The 21,650-nt window shown below is 45.5% G+C and overlaps 1 protein-coding gene across 2 annotated transcripts in view; it reads left to right on the top strand.

Moving 5' to 3' along the window:
- Tead1 (TEA domain transcription factor 1) overlaps window positions 1-21,650 on the top strand; it is a 214,866-nt gene that overhangs the window by 142,250 nt on the left and 50,966 nt on the right. Inside the window, exons 3-5 of one of the 2 annotated variants that reach the window (XM_052201060.1) lie at window positions 5,940-6,004; window positions 8,398-8,460; window positions 8,550-8,612. In XM_052201060.1, the coding sequence (XP_052057020.1) occupies window positions 5,940-6,004; window positions 8,398-8,460; window positions 8,550-8,612 (191 nt within the window). The remainder of the gene's footprint in view (window positions 1-5,939; window positions 6,005-8,397; window positions 8,461-8,549; window positions 8,613-21,650) is intronic. The other variant, XM_052201066.1, reaches the window with a different exon arrangement.

Genomic DNA, 21,650 nt, shown 5'->3' with positions numbered 1-21,650 from the left:
GGCCAGCCAGTGGGACTCTTTACAAGAGTTCCTGGATTCTGCTTGTTAAGATAATCTTTTATCTGTCCACTGCGGTCTTGGCATTCTTGGGAATGATATGTTCATTCAAGTATTCCACAGAAGCTTTAGATGCCTTCGTGTTACAGCAAAATAACTGTGGGTTCATGCCTGGGCGGCTGGGGAGAGGAAAGCAAGTGAGTGCCTATGGTACCACACACACCCTTAAGTTCTGCTCTTGGAAAGTGGAAAGGGAGGTTTAGGTGTTCAAGGTCACCTGTCTCAAAAAAAAAACAAAAACAAAAACAAAAAAACCTAAAGAAACAGGACTTGACTATCCCTAATACAGAAATCTGGAACACATTTGAGATTGATTGGAAGGTTTCAGGTCTACCTCATGTGACAGGTTGTAGTTAAAACTTGGTCCTCCCACCCCACCTTTCTTTTTCAAATGTATGAATTATATTTTCTACAGGATAGTCGTTAAATGAAGTATTTATTTTAAGCATGCATGGATTTCATGTGTAGATATGGGCCTTGCACACAGCTCAAAAGATTTATATATGTAGATACCTCCCCCCTCCCCCAAAGAAAAATCCACAAGTAAGACCCACGATTGTTTCCAAGCATTTCTGGTAATGTGCAGAATGTGTGTGGGGATGTCACTACAGGGTAAATTAAGTTTACCCTGTTGAAGTCCATTTTACAAGTGTATGAGGTGGGGGTGGGGACAGGCACAGCAAAACCAGAGAAGCCAGAAGCATTTCTACTGGCCAGCGTTCTGATGGACTGTGGGTGCTCCGAAGGCCCCCGAGGGCAGACTGCGAGCCCCTTCCAGTTACTGCGTTGTTGTGGTATCCATCCCGCTCCTGAATCAGAAACTTACACAGTTCAGGTTTAGGGTTGTGGTTTTTGTAGGTCCCCCCATTGTTTGAGAGAGGTGTACGTGGGGCTGTGGTGATAGCTTCAAAAGCAAACGCAAGCTCCAGGAGCTGAGTTTCCATCCCTGGGTCCCCGTTACAAAAAACAAAGAACAGGGCTCAGGGTGGAGGAGTGGAACAGCCTCTGGAGGACTGCGGGGACTCGCCGGCGGCCAGCCTGGATGTGAACTGGTGAGCTGGGCTCGGGTGGAAATGAGAGGAAATGAGGAGGTAAGAATGTGTGCGTGCATGCACACGTGAGTGTACACACACACACACACACACACACACACACACACCCCAATGCAAATGAAATGTAAGCAGCACTCAGTGTGTCCTATCACGGTCACAGAGAAGCCCAGACATTTGGAATACCACTCTTGTTTCCAAGTAAGTCAGAATATTTTAATTTAGGGGAGCTTTAGAAATAAATGTAGAAAGTTTTAATAGACTCAACCATACAGATTCTATTTTGGTTTAAAGGATCTCTATTTGCTATTTTCAAATAATTATTTAAAATGATTGGAGTCAGCAGGGTGGTGATGGTTCATGCCTTTAATCCCATCACTTGGGAGGCAGAGGCAGGTGGATCTCTATGTTTAAGGCCAGTCTGGGCTACAGAGAGATAGCCTATCATGATCTCTCTCTTTCTCCCCCCACCCCATTAAAAAATAAAAAAAGATCAGGTTAATAGATTAGCCTGTACTTTCCAATTAAACCATGTAGCACAGTAATTGAATTAGATGGAGTGAGTTGAAACCACACAAGGCTTACAAGCAGTATGAGCACATTGCTTGCTAGAGAATCGCCCAGGCCCCTGTGCAGTCTCTTAGGGAAGGCACTCTTTTTTCATATGTTAAACAGGCAGTTTAATATCTAAAAGACAAATTCTGGAGCAGGGCATGAAAGAAAAAAATCCAGGCTTTGTAGTGCGGTCCTGTGCATCTCTGGAGCAAGGATGGGCTGTGAGAGTAAGATGTTAGGCTTTCGTATTGTTGTAATACAGGATCTCTCTGTAGCCCAAGCTGGTACCCTCCACACCCAGCTTAAACTGAGCTTTCAGTGAAATGACCAGAAAGGTATGCTCAGCACATCCCTTCATTAAGGACCGCTTTAGAAGAAGCTGCCCTAGACTCACTTTTCAGCAGGATTAAAGCACAGTGCTATTTGCATAGGCCCTTGTGGCTCTCCTAGACAGCTATCTTACTTCTTCAACCTGGTGCTTCAAGAAATCGAAAGTCTTTATGTGGGTTTCATGTCACATCTCCTGAGCCATCTTCTCTGTATTCACAGAAAATAAGTAAGTTTGGGGCAAGAGCCTCTTTTGTGCTACCTGGACAAGATCCAGATGAAATTGCATGTCACACAGAGCCCTGGCCACTCAAATAGCCCGGAATGGCTGCCCAGAGAGGGCCCAGGGCTGGAGGGTACTCGGTTGATCTGTGGACATTGTCATTCAGGGCTGGCTTCTGGTAATTAGGCACTCCTGGCTTGCCTCGGCTGTCAGTGAGCCTTTATGACAAATTGCAGAATCTGCACAGCCTTCTGAGAGATGGACAAGTAGGCCCGATGACACTACAGGGGATATTGGCAGCGAGCAGTTTGAAAGGGGATGCTCACTGAAGCAATCCCCGAGCCGAGTTCAGAAGCCCGTCTCCTCCAAATGCTCCGCAAAAGGGTACATTCAGTTAGAGTTGAGATCTGAAAAGATTTTGACAGGCGGGAATGATAGGCTCAATTTAATAGGGTGAGGTGGAAGTAGAAATAAATGGGAATTTTTTTATTGGGGGTTTGAAAATACCAGCAGATCTGAATGATAGAGGAACAAGATAAGGAGTGTATGTGAGGAGCATGGTAGCTTACCCCCACATGGTAGCTTATATCATTTATAACTCCAATCCTTGGGAACCTGATATGCTTTTCTGGCTTGGATGGAATGCACATCATGCACAGACATGGTAATAAAACATTCATACACATACAATTGAAAAAAAAACAATAAATGAGTAGTGGTAGGCTGTAGCATCAACAGAGGAGGCGTGGCTAGGCTGAGAAGGTGATAGGTACACTCAACCTCACAGCATGGCCATTTCTAGTTCCGCATAGTCTTCAGAAAGGAAGGGAGGCAGAGGACAGACTGAGGATCCAAGAAGATCCCCAAAAGACAGCTAGGCATCTGTGTGAAGGCCTTTTGACATCTAGAAGAGCCGGGCAGTGGTAGCACACACCTTTAATCCCAGCGCTTGGGAGGCAGAGGCAGGCAAATTTCTGAGTTCCAGGCCAACCTGGTCTACAGAGTGAACTCCAGGACAGCCAGGACTATACAGAGAAACACTGTCTCGACCTCCCACCCCCCAAGTATCTAGAAGAATCTAAAGATAAAAGTTAGAAGAAACCCCCGTGTAATTAGGACCCTTGTCTTATTAATCTGCTTCAAGATCCAGCAGGCTTCTTCATCCATTCTAAACAGTTGGCTCAGGCTTGGAGGTATTTTATGGTTTCAGAGAGAAGAGAGTGGGGGCTACGGAGGGGTACTTTGTGGCACCAGGACACCTTTTGTCTTCTGTGTTCTGTCTGTTCTGTGATGTCCTGAAATAGGCAGCTGATGGGCTCAAGTCCCAGTAAGGACACAAACATTCAGGCTTTAATGAGCTGTCTGAGTCATGGCATCTCTGACCTGCCAGGACAAGGCGTCACCTGCTCACCAAGGCAGGGGTGTGGTCACTGGATCACTGGGGTAGTGTATGTGTTAGCGACGTTTGTCTTTTTGATTGAATAACTGATAGAAACAACTTGAGGGAAGCAGGATTTGTTTTGGCTCGCAGTTTATTTATTATTATTATTATTAGGTTTTCTTTTTTCTTGGGGGGGGCTATTTATTTATTTATTTTTGGATTTTTTTTCCCCCCGAGACAGGGTTTCTCTGTATAGCCCTGGCTGTCCTGGAACTCACTCTGTAGACCAGGCTGGCCTCGAACTCAGAAATCCGCCTGCCTCTGCCTCCCAGAGTGCTGGGATTACAGGCGTGCACCACCACCGCCCAGCATTGGCTCACAGTTTAGAGGGCACATCCCTGGTAATGAGAAAAGCTTCATGCTTCTTGCCTTAGTTCTTTGTGGTATGAGCTTACTGTACTCTCTGGAAAGAGATAGTATTGGGTTTTAACCCTCCAAGCCTGGCTCTGCTAGAGTTCATGTCCTTCAGACTACACAACCTGCTAGCAACTGGGGAACCCACGTTCAAACATAAACGCCCTTGGGGAATAGTTCACATTCAAACCACAACACTGTTTTTCTTCTATTACTCTGTGCCCAGCAAGGTGCTGGCTGTCCAGGACAGTTGACTAAGAGAAAGAAAAGGGTTCTGTGCTCTTCAGGTGTGCTGTGTATGTCCGGAAGATGAGAGACGAGAGTATAAGCTCTGTAGACAGCGCCATGACAGTTCAGGTGCATCCTGGGAGAGGAAAGACTGGAACTTGGTGCTTCAGGTAGTGCTGGTGTCATGTTAAAGCGAAACCATGCTCAGCAGGGCAGGGAGACAGAGTGATTGCCACCCGATCTTGTCGGTGGGGCTGATTAAAGACCATGAAATACAATGTTCTAAAGCTGTGTGGTATAGAGTGTGTATGTGTTCCTGGAACAGCTGAAAGTGATTCATTGAACCTCTCTTAAAAAGACCCACAACTTTAGGAGTGGGTTTCTTTCTCATGGTAGCTTAGGGGTACTTTTTGCTTCTGGGGGGAATACTTTTCTGTCAGAGCATAGTTCTTTGGAATCATAACTGTTTACAGTTTCAGTTTGCTAGCAGCAAAAGAATGAAAAGTTTTTCTGTTCAGATGTTTTTTTCCTGGCTCAAGGTTACAAGACTTGGAGAAGGTTGAGTCGCTCACCCTGACACACAGGCTTGAGAACAGTCTTGTCTGTAGTTAGCTGCGGGTGCAAAGACCGCATTTTGGCTCTTCTGCTGCTTCCATACTGTTGAGCTTCCTTTGGCTGCTGTACTTAGCAGCCACAAGAGTCTTGCTCTCTTGTGTTTATAATGAGGTGACCACTGGGAGAAGCATGGATGAAGAAGAAAATGACCCTTTAGAAACACGGACTAAAACAGAAGAAGGTCTGGGCTCATTTTTTCCCAGACTAAATAACCTGTGTGTGTGTGTGTGTCCGTCCGTCCGTCCATCCGTCTGTCCCCGTGTCTACTTTCCAACTCAGCACTTTTATGTGCAAGTGAACAGGACCACACAGGCTTTTTTCTTTGATCTTTTCAAAACAGGGTTTCTCTGTGTAGCCCTGTCTATCTTAGAACTCACTCTGTAGACCAGGCTGGCCTCAGAGATCCTCCTGCCTCAGCTTCCTGAGTTCTGGGATTAAAGGTGTTGCCATCATGCCAAGTTATACTGGCATTTTCTTAAAATATTTCAATCTTGGTGGCTGGGCAGCATTTAAAGTTAAGTGCTTTTTATCTTAATTTTCCTTAGTAAATATTTTTCCAGACAGCTGTGCTGTTTTTCTGTCTGGAATGAACTGAAAGGGCTCCCATTATTAAATAAAAAAGAAGGAGAAAACTAATCAAGGTCCCCTCTTGACCAGGCTGGTCTAAAGGTTCTGACCCTCCTCCCTCTACCTCCTAAGTGCTGGCGTTACAGGTGTGCAGCACCGTGCTTGGTTTATTGCCACAAGCAATTCTACCACCCATTCCCATTGAAAAGTCTGCCTTTTCTTTTATGGTTTGTTTTTACCTTATATATGAATGCTGTGCGTGTGCGCATACATGTATGTGCACTCCGTGGTGAATGTCTGGATGCCAGAAGGTGGGGCCAGATACCGTGGAACTACGGTTAGGGATGGTGGTAAATCACCGTGTGGGTGCTGGAAATTGAACCGAGGACCTCTGGAAGAGCCGCCAGCTCTTGAGCCTCTGCAATTCAAGCTTCTTGAATACATTTCTATTCTTATCTTTCAGGGGCTATGTTTATTTCTTTATTAAGTAGCCTACCTTATTGTAAATTCTTTTTTCTTGCAGGTAGAAATGAATTGATAGCCAGATACATCAAACTCAGGACGGGAAAGACAAGGACCAGGAAGCAGGTACAGTACCCGCCTGCAAGGTTTGCATGTCAGCGAATGGCCCGGAGACCTTGGGCTGCCTTGCCTGCTGTGCTTGGGCTCTAGGAGCCCTAGTCCCAGTGCCCTGTAAGGAGTTGGTGGTATAGTGGTTTTTCTGTGGCCCAAGCATGTGCTACTGCACTGCCATACATACACGGGAAAGTTGCCTGCCAAGCCAGTGTCTGAACTTTCCCTTGCTGTGTGTTCAGTCCTCTTCCCTCAACCTCCAACATTTGCCAGAGTTGCAGAAGGCTGTGGGTGCACTTACCCTGGCAAGCCAAGAGATTTGGAGGGTCTGTGCATTTTATTATCTTGCAACGATTATGTAATTGTCATGCTTTCAACGAAGTCACTACAGTGGCCTTTAGCAATGGCCTAAGCGTGACACTGAGCAAGCGATGCACTTCCAGGGCACTGTGGCTTCTTTAGCAATGGCTTTTTGTCAGCCTCTGCTGTGACTATGAAGCAGGTACACATTTTATTCGCTGCAGAGCAGGAATGGGAATTCGTTTCTGACTCTGGCCGGGGTTCTGTCTTCCCTGGTTTTTCTGGACACAGAGCAGTCCAGATCTCTGATGTGACCAAGTTCACAAATGAAATGGGTGGGAAATCAGTCTCTAAAAACAGAAAAGGAAATGAAAACAAACGACCCATGTGATGGGTGGGTCCATGACAGGAAAACAGTTATTAATGTTAACCTGTGCATGAATGACAGTGCATGACCCAGGGTTTGGCAGCTGCAGCTGACTAGATGTGGTGGAGTGTACCTCTAGTCCCAGCTACTTGGGAGTCTGAGGCCTCAGGATCTTTTGAGCCCTGGAGTTCAAGACCATTCGGGTAATATAGAGACTCCATGGCAGAATAATTAAAGGGAGCAAGGGGCTACAACTGAGTCCTGAGTGCAGTCAATCCACCTGTGTCTCTTCAAGGTTGAGTGCAATTAGGGTGCCCTGGCGGGGCTGGGGAGGAAGCTTCCTTTCTGGAGTGTGGAGCAGTGGGCTGGGCTGTCCCTCAGAAATGCTGCCCAAGCTGGCCCCGTGCTGAGTCAGCAGAAAGGGGTGGCCTCCTGCCAGCACAGAGGCAGGCAGGCAGTGTCTGCTGGGGATGCACCCAGCCATGGGCCTCATCAAGGCAGAGAATCAGAAGTGATTCTGGGTGCAAATGAGTAACAGCGGGAGCCAGATGAAGGGGCAAAGAGGATCGGGGAGCCCTGCTTCCCTGGAAACGGGAAGAAAGGGAATTATTACTCAAAAGACATTTAACCACCAAAAGATCTTTAATAATCTGGAGTCACTGGAGAGTTAGAAATGAGGTGACTGTCACAAAGCCCAAGTCTCTGAACTTGTAATGGGAAGGTTCAGAGTCTCCGACACAGACAACAGGCTCTCCTTCCATCTGAGTGCTGAGCTGGCCTGTTGGCGAGCAGGCTCTGGTCACTTGCCCAGTGACCCCTTCACTGGGGGCTCTTCTAAATTTAATCAAGTCTCACTGAAATCGATGCAGTTTTGCTTGCCCGTGGAATCACTGTGTGTTAGAGGCCTATCTGGCAGTGTTTCCACACCCAGCATCACCCTGGGGTGCCTGTGGGCCACAGTTGGCGACACCTCTCTAGTGTTCAGCAAAGCTGAGTGGTTTTTCAGACCAGATTTTTAACTGGCTGGCTGGTCATATGCACACATTTCTTTTTGTAATAATATGCAGATCCATTTGGCTCCCAGTTGATTCCCAAAAGAGTGGAAGGATTAAAGAAATTTTAAGGGGTTGGGGGACGGGGGAGACTCTGCTAACTGGGTTCCATTTTTCTTTGGCTTTTTGAATTTATGTGCCAGTATTATTTCAGCATTCGCCACAGAATCTAGAGTCCTCCAAGAGATCAGAACCCAGCGCACAGCCTCGGCTTTGATTCTGTAGAGCATGCTAACTTATGGGCAGTCCTCTCTAAATTGAGAATGGGGGATTTTCCCTCCTGATACAGAGAAGCTATTTTATCTCTACCACCGCCTTTTTTTAATTGCATAAAGAAAGCATCCCTCCTCTCTCCTCTTATGGTTCTCCTAATGAGGTTTTTTTCCAGTACCCACTCTCCAGGTGGGAACATGGAGGTGAGCGAGCCTGCCCAAGCTTCTAAATCTAGTCACTGGCCTGAGGACCCTGTCCATAGAGCTTTAGAGGAGTGCTGGGGGCTTGGTGTCTGGCTGGGACTGTATGTTCCTAACCGCAGTGCTTCGTTGAGATGCAAATAACCTCCCCTCCCCCTCCCCTCCCAAGGAATAGCGATTTTATATTTGATTTCCTTTTTTTTTTGTTTTTGTTTTTGTTTTTTTGTTTTCTTTTTTTCTCGTTTTGTTTCCCCCGCATAAACCCGAAAAATGTAGGTGTCTAGTCATATACAGGTCTTAGCAAGAAAGAAAGTTCGAGAAATTCAAGCCGCCATTAAGGTACGTCTGGCTTGCCCAGTTGTAGGGGGCTTTTCATCTCCATGGTTACAGGCTTTTCCTTTGTTTTCCTCCCTTCCCCTACCCTGCAGGTGTCTAGTCACATTCAGGTTCTTGCCAGAAGGAAATCTCGTGATTTTCATTCCAAGCTAAAGGTATGCGCTTTTCTGCTTTTTGGCTCGTGGTTGCTATGCACCTCACTTCCTGTTTTCCATGGTGACTGGTGAATGCCTGGTGCTGGGATTCTCGTAACCTAGCTTCCTAGCATGTGAGGGCTGTTTACATTTCTTTGTGTCTAATCTCTCTGCTTCTGTACTGGCCTCACATTAAACTCTGTGTGTGTGAGTGTGTGCAAGTTCCCAGTAACAGCGCAATTGCAGCAGAGAGCTGATCTTGATAATAACTTCAGCCCAGAAATAGAATTAAAGAAAAGAAAAAGAAAAAGAAATCGTCTAATAACTGTCCTGTAGCACTGGGCTAAGCAATTGGCCTCAGAAACAGATGATGGATAGTATACCTAAAAATAAAGAACTGAAGAGAAATTATCTCCAGTTGTTTTGAAATGACTTTTATAATACACTTAGCACTGATTGAATTTATGGGTTTTTTAAAATTAAAAAAAAAAAATACTTACAGGCCCAGAGAACCCTGGTTTGGTTCCCAGAATCCTTGTGGCAGCTCACAGTTGTCTATAACTTGAGTTCCAGGGATCCAGTGCCATGTTCTGGCCTCTGCCAGCAAAACACACAGATACATAAAATAAATAATAGTAACTTAAGAAAATACATTTTCATATGTGTATCCTTCAACACAAATAGTATTTCCATCCAGTGTCTTCCACACTGTCTGATAGCTGTTTTTAGTGAGTCTCCTTAGTGTAAAGAAGTCTATACCAGGCGTGGTGGCTTATGTCTGTGATCCCAGTAGGAAGGAGGCAGAGGCAGGAGGATGGCTACAAATGTGTAATGAGATGCCATTTCAAAAATACAGAAAAGAGTGCTGGCACTGGCGTGGTGGCGCATGCTTTTAATCCCAGCACTCAAGAGGCAGAGGCAGGTGGATATCTGTGAGTTCCAGGCCAGCTTTGTTCACAAAGCTAGTCTAGGACAGCCAGAGCTCTGTTACACAGAGAAACCTTATCTCAAAAAACAAAATAAACACAGAAAAGAGATAGAAATAGAGAAATCTGCAGATACAGCCACAGGCAAAAACAAAACAATAATAAAAAAAAAAAACAGCCAACAAAACCAAATGATGGTAAAATAATAAAGCCTGGTTCACGTAGAGCTTTTTTATATGTGCCTCATTTATAACGAAGCACCATCCACAGTAATAAATAACTAAATAAAAATTTAAAAATTTTTAATTCCAAGTTCTTTTTCCTGCTCCAGTTTAGTTTGCACAACATTTACTTCTCTGAAATGCAGCAATTCAGAGCCCCTTTGGGAAGGTCTTTATTTAATTTTTATTCATAGTAAAAATTTGTTTAGCATCCTATTGTTGCTATTCTCATGCATCTTCCCCTCACCCACTTACTGTGTGTGTGGTTTTGTTCCACAACAAAACAGTGCCGGTTTATAGTGCTGAACGCTGACACCCCTCACCCTGCAACTTTACAAATACAAACCAGGCTGAGTGGCAGGACTGACCTGTCAGGGAGGAAGGGACCGCTCTGCAGTGGGCAGCATGCTTGCTTGTTGGCGCGCCTGCCTGCACGTGTGGCTGTTGGTGGCTGGCTTTGAGCTGCACTGGCTGAGCAGTCGAAAGGCTAAACGAACTTTCTAGATCTTGCTTTTTAACCAGAGGTGCTGTGCTCTCTATATGTATGTAACGACCCCAGCGCTTGCTCAAGTTCTCACTCTGATTCTAGTTCTCTAGGCTAATGAATTAATGATGTACAAAGAAGTTTACAGATACCAATTTTGTATTTCCATCTCTGATGTTACAAACTATCTCTCCACTGTGTGTGTGTTCCCTGTAGGCACATGGGGTGGGCGTGATGGTCGGGGTGGGGCTGGGGGTGGGACCTGAGTGGACACCTCAGAAGGTAATAAAAAACTGTCTGACTCTGAAGAGATCCTGTTGAGGTATAAGGAATCACTTGGAGGTTTTCAGCTTTCTTCTTTGAATAAATATCATGGTATTATACATAACACCTGTATTCAGACAGATAAAGTTGTTTATATATTTTTTCTTTTTCTTTTCTTTTTTCTTTTTTTTTTTAATTTTTTAATTTTTTTGGATTTGTTCTTTTCGAGACAGGGTTTCTCTGAATAGCCCTGGCTGTCCTGGAACTCACTTTGTAGACCAGGCTGGCCTCGAACTCAGAAATCCGCCTGCTTCTGCCTCCCAGAGTGCTGGGATTACAGGCGTGCGCCACCACCGCCCAGCTATTTATTTGTTCTTAAACAATAAAAAACTCTTTCTCTCCACTCTTGGAACAGACACAAGGAGCAGGTGTCAGGCAGAGGCTGTAGGGTGGCAGTGGTCTCCACACTGGAGCCCCAGAAGCACTTCTAGTGGCTTCTTTAATTCTTTTCTTCCTCAACTCTTGGAGAAATGGAGTCTTTTGTGGTCTGTCTCTCCATTAGACCTACCAAATGTTCCAGGCATGGCACTTATAAGTGGGCTCTTGATAGCCACTCCCCTGTCTCAGAGCTAGCTATATAAATGGGACTCTGAGATATAGGATATTGTTGACTGGTTGCAGAAAAGAGCTACAGTGTGATATGGAAGGAGCTCCGTGCCCATGTGCCTGGAGAATGCATTCAGAGTCTGGGATTTCAAGGGCAGATGTTGTGTTCTGTGTTCTCTCATTGAAACTCATAAATTAGTGCTATATTCTGATTTCAAGAAAAAAATGGGATAAATTATGGTTCAATGGGTCAAGTCCATAATTGATTTGACAAAAGCTACCAAGCCTTGTAAAGAGCAAAGGAAGTATTTGCACTCAACTCTTTCTGAATTCTAAACCAGGAGAATGCTTCATGTCATCATATTATAGAGAAGTGGCCACTCTCATTCCCTGGTTTAGGACACACAGTGCTTCCATTAAGTGTCTCCCCTATACTATTGAGCCTGTGGCTGATATATGGAGGTAATTTGGAATGGATACTGGTGGTCATTAGTAACTTGGTCATTATTACCCTGTCTGTTCTCAGGGTAGCAGTATAGTCGAAAATGGCTGGCATATCTGCTTGCCAGTCTTGTGTCAAATATATACACACACACATATATATTATATATATACATACATATACATACACACATACTATCTATCTATATCTATCTATCTATCTATCTATCTATCTATCTATCTATCTATCTATGCATCCTATATCCTGTGGACGTTTTAGTATAATGTTGATTTACTATCTCTTGGCAGAACATGAGTGCATGTCTGCAGATCTTGCAGGGGGTAGGGGTCTCAAAGTCCTGTCTCAGCTTTCTCTGCTGGCCTCTGGTATCTATCAGCACATTTGAAAGATACAGGGACAGGTATCTTCACAGAGTTCACCATGGGGATAGACTCATTGTCCTTGTTGAATTCCCACAATAACTGATGAGATAAACTCACTACACAATTTGAAGTCATCTTGAAAATGATGCATCACTCCTGGGTATGCACTGGGGATGGTGGGTAGTGGCCAAGATTTCACGAGATGTTGTTTTTTCCTTGAGAAAGGTGTAGGAAGGAGGCTTGTTGGAGAAGGTGACTGATGACGTGGCCACTGCTGGTCTATTATCAGTGGCAATGCCTCATCTAGGCTGGTCACCATGTTTCCACATACACAGACATCAAAGTGGGGTGTCGGTGTCTGTGTGTGTGTGTGTGTGTAGTGGGTTGACCAATTGTCTGCATGTCATGTGAATACTAAAACCAATGTCTCATTTCTTTGTCTTCCTAAAGAGTTAGTAAAAGTGGCATGTATATAGCTGGGTCCCTCCTGGGTACACTTTCCCATAAGCCTGTTTGCTTTAAAAGTGTGTGTGTGTGTGTGTGTGTGTGTGTGTGTGTGTGTGTGTGTGTGTGAGGGGGGACATACTTACAAAGGTCAGAGAACAACTTTCAGGCATCTGTTCTCTCTTCCAACAACATGGGTCTCTTGCAAGGCAGTTGTCTTCATCTACTGAGACCTCTCTCCATCTCAGGCCTGTTTACTTTTCCTTTCCTAGACTAGGGAGTGAGAGAATTCTTTAGGCTCCTGGTTTTCCAGCAGCTTGTTGTCTGCTGTGATAAGACACCCCGACCAAAGGCAGCTTAGGGAGGGAAGTGTTTATTTCAGCTTACAATTCTCAGGTCATGTTCCATCACTGATGAAAGTCTGGGTAGGAAGCGGGAGGCAAAAACCAAAGGAGAGCCATGAAGGAACACCGCTCTTGGCTGGCTTAGTCTGCTTTCTCATACAACCCAGGGCCACCTGTCCAGGAGTGGGGTGTGCCCTCCCACATTCATCAATAGTCAAGAAAATGCCCCTAGAGTTGCTTACATTACAAGGCAATCTGATGGAGGCTCTTCTTTCCTAATAACTCTAGCTTGGGTCATGTTGACAGAAAACCAATCAGGGTGTGTGTGTGTGTGTGTGTGTGTGTGTGTGTGTGTGTGTGTGTGTGTGACACAGGAAGAGAGACATGTGCCAGATGTTAACATTTTTTCTACCTTATATCGAGCCACAGTCTCTCTGTTTTACTCCAGCACTCACTGACTTGGCTACTCTGGTAATGCAGCTTGATCCAGGATCCCTTGTCTCTACCTCTTATGTGTTAGGGTTACAGAAGGGGCCACCACTCACCCCCTCCAATATTTATGTGGATACTGGAGAATTCAGACTCAGCTCCTTACACTTCCACAGCAGGTGCTTCACCCATAGTTATCTGTCCAGCACCAGAACTCATGTCTTAAGCTGGACATCGTAGTGAAGCTATGGCCTAAAATAGCAAGCGTGGATCTGACACCCACCCTCACAAACCCTTCCTTCTACTTTGTCCTTTGTTCTATGGAGTATAGATTGAGAATTTGCCATGGCTATCCCTGCTTCAGACAGAAAGCCTAGGAAGCCACTAACCCCAGGGTATTTCTCAGCCTCAGTGTTCCAGTTATAGTGCTGGTTCCTGATGCTGTGTTTCCCAGGGCAGAAGACTCAGAAGTGACTGAACCTCCCCTGCAGCAGTCTCAATGAGTAGCCCCTTGAAAAGTGTTAGTGTCACCTCTAAAGGTCTAAAGGTCAGCCGCTGCTCCTGACTGCTTCTCAGAGTGACTGTAGGCGTAATCATTCCCCAGGTATGCAGACTCTAAGTCTGTTTTCATTTTCACAAGCAGGAAAAGGTTCTGTTGAACTTTAAAAGCAAGGGAGTGATGCTTCACTCCACCTCTGGGGGTTTTTCAGGTCTGGTGCAGCCTAGGCCTTGACTTCATGGAGCTGATATTCTGGGAAATATTAAACCTTGTACTAATTCCCTTGTTGATTTCCCACAGCCAGGGCTCTGCAGTAGACAGGAAACAGGGCCCAGAAAAGAAAGAATAGCCAGTCCCAGAGTGGTTATCTGGATTACCCTGAAGAGTACCATGGAGGTAGACCCTGGGTAATGATTGGAGTGGCTCTGTATCACCTAGCTGAGAAGGGAACATTTGCCTAGGGGCCTGAGAACATTAACTAGGCTCCTTTGGAAAGACCTTATAGTTCACTCTAAGAGGTTGGCTGGTAAGATAGCCAAGCTGGAGGCAGGGACCTAGTGACTGAACTATGACAATGTGACAAGAGAGCTAGGCACCTGGGCCAGGGGCTCCCTGATAGCCCGAGCCCCACTCAGTGGCCTTCAGTTGTCCCTTATGGCCAGCCTCCACTGATTCCCCACTTTATCCTACTGTGTCTGCTTGGGTCTCCCCCTCTGTTTTTAAGCAAAGAATTATGAGTACAAGTTCTGTTCATAAGTTTGTAAAATATATGACAGAACTTCTGAACTAGTATTTTTTTTTAATAAAAAAGATGTATTTGTATGTTTCATGTGTATGAGAGTTTTGTCTACGTGTTTGCCAGAATTGGATTACTTACAGACAGTTGTGAGCCATCTTGTCAATGCTGGGAATTGAACTTCAGACGACTGGAAAGGCTCTTAGCTGCTGAGCCATCTGTCTAGCCCCGTAAACAAGATTCTCAGTAAAGCACTTAAAACATAGCTTTTTAAGAGCTGGGAAGTAGCTGAGTGCTTGCCAAGCAAACAGGAGGACCTGAGTTTAGATCCTAGGTCCATAGCACCCATGTGAAAAGCGGGACCCAGGGGCATGTGTCTATAGGCCTAGTGCTGGGGAGATCCCTCGGCAGCCAGTATACCTTGTCTTAGAGTAATAAGGTGGAGAGGGAGGGAAGGAGTGGATATACCCATGCAAGCGGAGAGGGAGAGGGAGAGAAAGAGGCTGGGAAAGACCCTGAGCTTCTTAAAAGCTGGAAGCACGCACAAAAGCAACCATGTAGCTTTTCCTTAAGTATAAAAAAGTCAGTGCATGGTGAGATGTGCTTGCTTATACCTGTGCTCACAGTACTGGGGAGGAAGGAGGACTGAATTTAAGGTCAGTCTCCTAGGATGACCAAAGCTATATCTCAAAAACCAAAACACAACACCCAGGTTTGTCTGCTTCACAGGAGGCTTTTTTAAAAAACAAAACAAAACACTTAATCAAGCAGGGAAACATTCTATACTCTTCTAATTCCCTCCAACCTTTCTTCTTCCCTAACTAAACTCACCCCCTCCCTCTTCCTTCACCTCCAAGTCTTTCCTTTGTTATCATTGGGAAACTAAAGCAACTGAGAAATCGGTCCTCTCTCTTGCCCTGAAGTTGAATTCAGCTGGTGGTCACTCATTGTCCAGCAAGAGCTCTTGGTGTTGCCCTTAGCACCAACACAAGACAAGGCGTTTACAGCAGCCTCAGAAGACTGACCTGCTCACTCGGGATGACCCCGCATGCAGGCCATGATCATCTGGGAGAGATGCAAGAAGAGAGTGGCTAGGTTGGCTGAGGGCTTGCCTGGGCTGGTTGGATCTCCAACTGCATAAAAAGAAAAGAAATAGGGACAGACATCAAGAAACTGTGCGCCCGAGCAAGAAGGATGATGGTGTGGGCCACTTCCAGGAAACACTCAAGAAGAACCCTTGAAGATGGCTAAAGGAAAGATAGAAATTCACACTATCAAGAGTTTATCTTATCTTGATCTAAGTGCCTAAGGAGAAGCAAAGTGCTTCCTCCACGCCTCTGGGAGCTTATCTTCCGGAGGATGCCTTTCCTGTTGGGACCTAGCCCTTCTGACACATGCCTCTTTTGGGGGTGGGGGTGTTTTAGGTGACCCACAGCTTTATAGCTGTCCTAATGTGGTTAGCAAAGATAGACCCACACCGTGCAGTAGGCAAGTGGCATCTGGGTCTGTGGTACAGGATTGGAATTCACAGATGCCATCTTGGAGCTGGCGGGCTGATTCGTCACCAGCTGCCTCTGCTTCAGCAGCACCTGCACACCTTTCAATATTATGTAGATATCCTTGTCTCCTGCAGTTTAGAATTTTACCAGAATCTCAGACTTTCGGAGACAGCATAGTGAAGGACCAGCTTGTAACATTTGAAATTCTTCGCTACTCTGAAATGTTTTCTCTATGGAGATACCAAAATTAGCCTTTTCTGAATCTTTACGAATTGAGACTCGGCCTGGCCTGGAAAAAGATGGCCACTACATTTTCCATGTTTTCCATCTTTCCTACATGGAGTTTCTGCACAAGAGATTCCTGCTCTGTGTCTCTCTCCCCACCCAAGATATCCAGAACCATCACTGTAGAGACCAGAGAACCCAGACCTGGCTCTGGGGATGATGTACTACTGCCATCTTCCTTATGAGAGATGGATGGTTGTACAGCATGAGAAAACATGAAGAGGAAACAAGGCCACTGCTCTGTCCTCACCGTGACAGGGATCTGTCTTGGGCAGAAGGTTTGGTCATATCTTGCCCGCAATGAAGAAAAGCTAATAGTGCTTCATTGCAGCAGAGCAGGAAAGAGGAGGCATGTGTCTCTGATCCATCCAGTGATTGACTCAATTATAAGCTATGTGAACTCTCCTGGGGCCATCTTGTTGTTGTTGTTGTTGTTGTTGTTGTATCATTGTTGACCCAGGGCCCTTGTGATTTGATTTTCAAACAGACCTTTCTTTCCAGCCAGACATTTCTTCTAGTAAGCGAGAGCTTAAAGTTTAATTGGCTGATTTCATTCTTTCAAGTTCAAGAACTTCATGGGGCATTGCCAAGGTGCAACTCTGCTGCATGCAGTTGGTATTGCTACTCCAGGGCAGGCAGACATGCTTTGCCCCCTGTGGTCCCCTGGGCTGCACATGAGGAGCGGGGACTGGACAGAACACAGGGTCCCAAGCCTTGATTGGAACCTGCATCTTCCTGGCCATTTCTTAGGTTTGGCTTCTTCCAGGTTCCAGTCTTCAGGCTCTTTTGCCCTCATGACATGGGTCCTATGACCTCATAGGTGCTTTAACTGATGTGGGAAGGAATTAGAATCTCCAGCAGGAATGTGGCAATGCAGGGCTGACTCTTGTGAGCCCAACGCTGGATCTGTTTGCCTTTCTGTTGTGAGCCAAGCCTGGAAGACTTTGTACGGTAAACTGAAGCAGCTCCATTCTGAACTGAGAAATCTGTTGCTTGCTAAGCAATCTCTAGTCTCCATCAGAGAATACTCTAGAATAAAGTTGGTAACCAAGATTGTACAGTCAAGACCAGAGATCCTGAGCAGCAGTCAGTCATAGCAGGAGAAGCCTGGATGGTCTGCCAGTGGGACACCATCTTGTCTGACCAAGCTGCCTTTGCCCCTGCTTTAGCAAAGAGGCAATAGGGACATACAAAAGCTTTGTGACCTGCATGGGGTTGCGGATCTGACCCTCATCCTTAGCCTGTCTGCCACCAAAGCCTGAGTTCCTCACAGAATGATCCAGCAGGGTTTGAGTCCCTGACTGAAGGTGTCCTGCAGGCCCTTCTTGGTGCAGGAGCTTGCCTTTCTCTGAGCTTTTGAAGGATATGGCAACGTGAGGGCCAGCTCTCAGATGCAAGAACTCAGATGCCAGCTCCCAGACAAAAGGGCAATGAGCAGGAAGGCATCCTAGCTCCAGACCGTAGCTGGCCTGCATCCTCCGGTCCTAGGAGTCTCAAGGCTCACCTTCCCAGCTACTCATCTGCAGCTCTTTGTGAAAGCCCAGGCCCACATCAGAAAAAAGATCCGCTGTGGACAATGACACCGTGCTAAACATAGCTCTGTACATTTGAAAATGCACAATGTGTAAAAGCCTTGAAACATTTTTTCTTTGATGTGAATGGAGTCTTCAGCATTTCGAAATACAATGCAATGAATTAATTGCTTCTCATTAGGCAGCAAGTCAGGCCAGAGCTGAATGTGCCTTCGCTCCACGGCAGCAGCAGCAGCAGTGATGGCCTGACCAGAATCGCCCCTTTTGTATCTGCTCCTGCCTTCCGCACTGATAAGCAAATTAGAGATTGTGGCTAGAAAACATTCAAGTGCCTCATCCTTTCCCCAGACCACCTTATGTTTTTGTGATGTTTATCTGCTCAAGAGTCATGGCTAATTATTGCAGAGGTCACGTGAATCCACACTGTGCTCGATTAGAAATAACATCTGCAAAAGTAATTCTTAGAGTAGTATTTTTCATGTTTTGTCTTTTTCTGCTGGGAAAAAAATGTGGTTTTTCAAGCAAATTGCTGTTTCCTTCCCTTGAATTACAATTTTATGTTGCTGGGGAAAATATGTTTACAGGAAAGCATTTAATAGCTTATAACAACTCTTTTACTCTATGGTCTCTGTGACTTTATATGTATTTTTTTCCTGCAGTGTTACTAATGTTTTGATATGAATTTCTGAGATGATAGTACATGAATAAATTGGCCTGTTAGATGATTTGTCGATATACACTGTATGTTCTATATATTAGAACTTTACAGACTGTCTATATATGCTGTGTACAGCATTCTCTTCGTTAATGGACAGCAGCTGTGATAGACTACAATAGGAGCATGCGTTCTCTTTATGCTATTACCCTCAAAGTTTGTCCGTGGACAATGTCGAGAGCCGAGATCATTTGCAAGCCAACTGATACTGGCAAAGCAATGAGAAAGGTGGGATTAATCTGGGGGCTAGTGCATACAGGCTCCTATTCAGCCATGTGCATTCACATTGCTGCCTTCCCAACATGTGTATTACATACAGGCATTCCCTTAGCATCACAGCCATTGTGATCATGAAGGAGAGGCAGTCAGCAGAACAGAGCTCAGCTTCATGAAATATGAAAGCCTGTTTACTTACTAACAGTTTGCAAGGTTCCAGGCTGAGGAGTTTATGAGTGACTCAGCCTGCTGGACTGGACAGGGGCCGTGAGGCACTTGATTGTGTATGGCATCAATTGAATGGTGAGGAAGAGAGGATGGATAATGAAACTTAGCTCTAACCCAGAATTTACCAGCATCTTTGGGCAGTGTTTGCTACTCTGGGGGAGGTCAGTAGGTCATAGGCTCGAGAGGAACAGAGTATGAGCTTGTCCTAGGATTTCCCCCTGAGACTTTTATTCTTCTCCTGTGTTCCTGAACACCACACACACACACACACACACACACACACACACACAGACTTAGATACCTGGTGTCTAAGCCAGGCAGAGTATAACTCAATGTTGACTTCCTGCAGTGTTTTAAGATAACACAGTTCTCTCAATCTCATCCTCATCTCAGAGGCATCGAGAGATATAAATAACTTCTTAGAGTGAAGTTAATTTCGTGTGTGAGTGTAGCTCACATTTCTTGCATGCAGCAAGACTTCCTGGGTCCATCAGCCCCTCTTCTTTTTTCATGAGGGTGAGAGGAGTCACAGATAAAAGGCCGCGATTATTATCCTGTAGTGACACGAGCAGGCAATTTACCCAGGTTTGACACTTAGGGTGATAATTTTTCCAAAGCCAGCCACAGGTCTCGGGCCTGTAAATGACAGCCGAGAGATCATCTTCCTCAACTCCCATCTCTAGGTAAGAGGGTCTGCAGACATGCTCTCCCCCTGATTCTCACAGAGCCCTGCTATTGCTTATTATCCGTCTCCAGGGTTACTGTAGATTTTACACCCCCCCCCCAACACACAACATAGCCCTTTTAATTTTTACATGTATATTGTAGATGAAGGGGCACTGCTGTGAAAATCAATGAATAGGTAGGAATCACGAGAGAGGACGTTTTGTCCATTTACAGAAAATTGCCCGTTCTCAAGCAGGTGGGTCAAGTGCAGGAGCCATGCTTGAGATGATATTTCTGTCCCACACTTAGCTGCCTGTCCTGACAGACAGAAAGCCAAGAGGTGCCCAGATTTGAAAATACTATTTGGTTGCTGCTGGTCATTAGTTCATTCGCCTTATAGAATATGACGTGCTGGTTATAATGGAATTCACTAGCCACCCTCACAGTTTCAAATACACACATTTATAATGGAGCTGGAAGGTGTAAGATATGAAGGTGAAATTCTTCATAATTGAAGAAAGTGAAAGGTGTCACCTGACTTGCCCTAGGTAGAGAAGGAGCCAGGCACTTGACTTCCCAACCACTACCAGAAAGCACTGGGTACTAGGGAAATCAAAGGCCATGCTCTCCTGCCTTTTCAACTTTGGGTTTATTTATGCACCTTCTAGACAGAGTGGCCAGTAGTCATTAAGTAGACGAATTAGATCGTGTTCTGAGGCTCTGAGAGTGAAGCAGCAGAGAGTTGGGGTCAAGTGCACACACACCCCGCCCCTACACCTACTGATTTCCTTGTTTCAAAAAGAAGGATTTCCTTGTGACTGGTAAGATGTGGCTCAGCAGGTAAAAGCACTTGCTCCCAAACCTGATCTGTGTTGAGTCAGGGACTCACACAGTGGAGAGAGCCAGCTCCTACCAACCATCCTTTGACTCTGTATGTGGGTACATATATACCTAGTAAGTGTTTTAAAAAAAATTTTAAAGGAAAACTATCAATACTTCATGGATATTTTGCAGAACCTTTGAACATACCTAGCAAAGAGAAATGTTTGTAGCAGACCCTCCTGTCAATAGGTCTTAGAGGTTCAAGGGACTCATTTTTCACTGGACCTGGACTATGGTTTTTTAGGTTGCCCCACTAAAATGCACTAATCATATTTCACTAAGGGTCAGCATCTAATAAACACAACCCCTACCTAGGTCTCTAAGTCTCTGAGAGTCTGCCTGGCTTTCTCTTGAAACAGAGCAAGGTACTGAAACAATTGTGTGGTTCTTCAGAATTCATACCAGCTGAGCAGGATAAAAGTCTGGGCATCTCTTTTCCAAACTACCCCATTCTGGGGCCCAAAGAGGATGTGAAGCCTGGGGAAGGCACCTTCGGGCCATTCCTCTCTGTTACCTCAGTCTCAGCAAATTGCCCCAGAGAACTCTCATAAGCTCTCCCCAGGGGTTAAGTGGCTTTAGGGCTGGAGTTCAGTGTGATGGCCTCAAAGAAAACCTAGCCAGTGAGTATTGGTGTCAGGCCTTCATCACTGTGGAGCCATGCTATGCTCACTGCTCCTTCGTTCCCTGCTGAGGGGATGGGTGGGGCCAGCTGAAGCCACTGGCTTTCAACTGGCAGCAACACCTGTGTGTACTCCGCTAGGCTCTGCTTTAGGATACATATGAAAGCTTCCAGTCTATGATAAAATTCCCTCTCTCTCTCTCTCTCTCTCTCTCTCTCTCTCTCTCTCTCTCTCTCTCTCTCTCTCTCTCTCTCTCTCTCTCTCTCTGTGTGTGTGTGTGTGTGTGTGTGTGTATATGTGTGTGATTTTAAATTTTACTTGCATCAACTTCAGTTAGACAGGCTTCAGGTTAGAGGTTTGACTAATTAATGAAACCTAGCTAGCTAATCAAGCCTGGCTTGGAAGAGTCCCTGCTTGTGAGGAGATAGGAAATAGTCACCATAGGGCATTCGGGCAGGGACCAGCAAGCAAACAGGCACCTCCAGGCCTTCACTGCGTCCTTGATGCAGAAGGTCCATGGCAGGCAGATCTTCCCAATGGGCAAGAAAGAGGACTCAGGTTCACTGACCCTCAGATACAAAGCACAGAGATGTGACAACGCATGCTTAGCTCCTCTCCCTCCCCTGCTCCTCCCCCCT

The sequence above is a fragment of the Apodemus sylvaticus genome, chromosome 1, assembly GCF_947179515.1.
Source record: "Apodemus sylvaticus chromosome 1, mApoSyl1.1, whole genome shotgun sequence".
In the NCBI taxonomy this organism is placed as follows: domain Eukaryota; kingdom Metazoa; phylum Chordata; class Mammalia; order Rodentia; family Muridae; genus Apodemus; species Apodemus sylvaticus.
The sequence above is the reverse complement of the archived record's forward strand: the minus strand, read 5'-3'. Positions and strand labels throughout refer to the sequence as shown.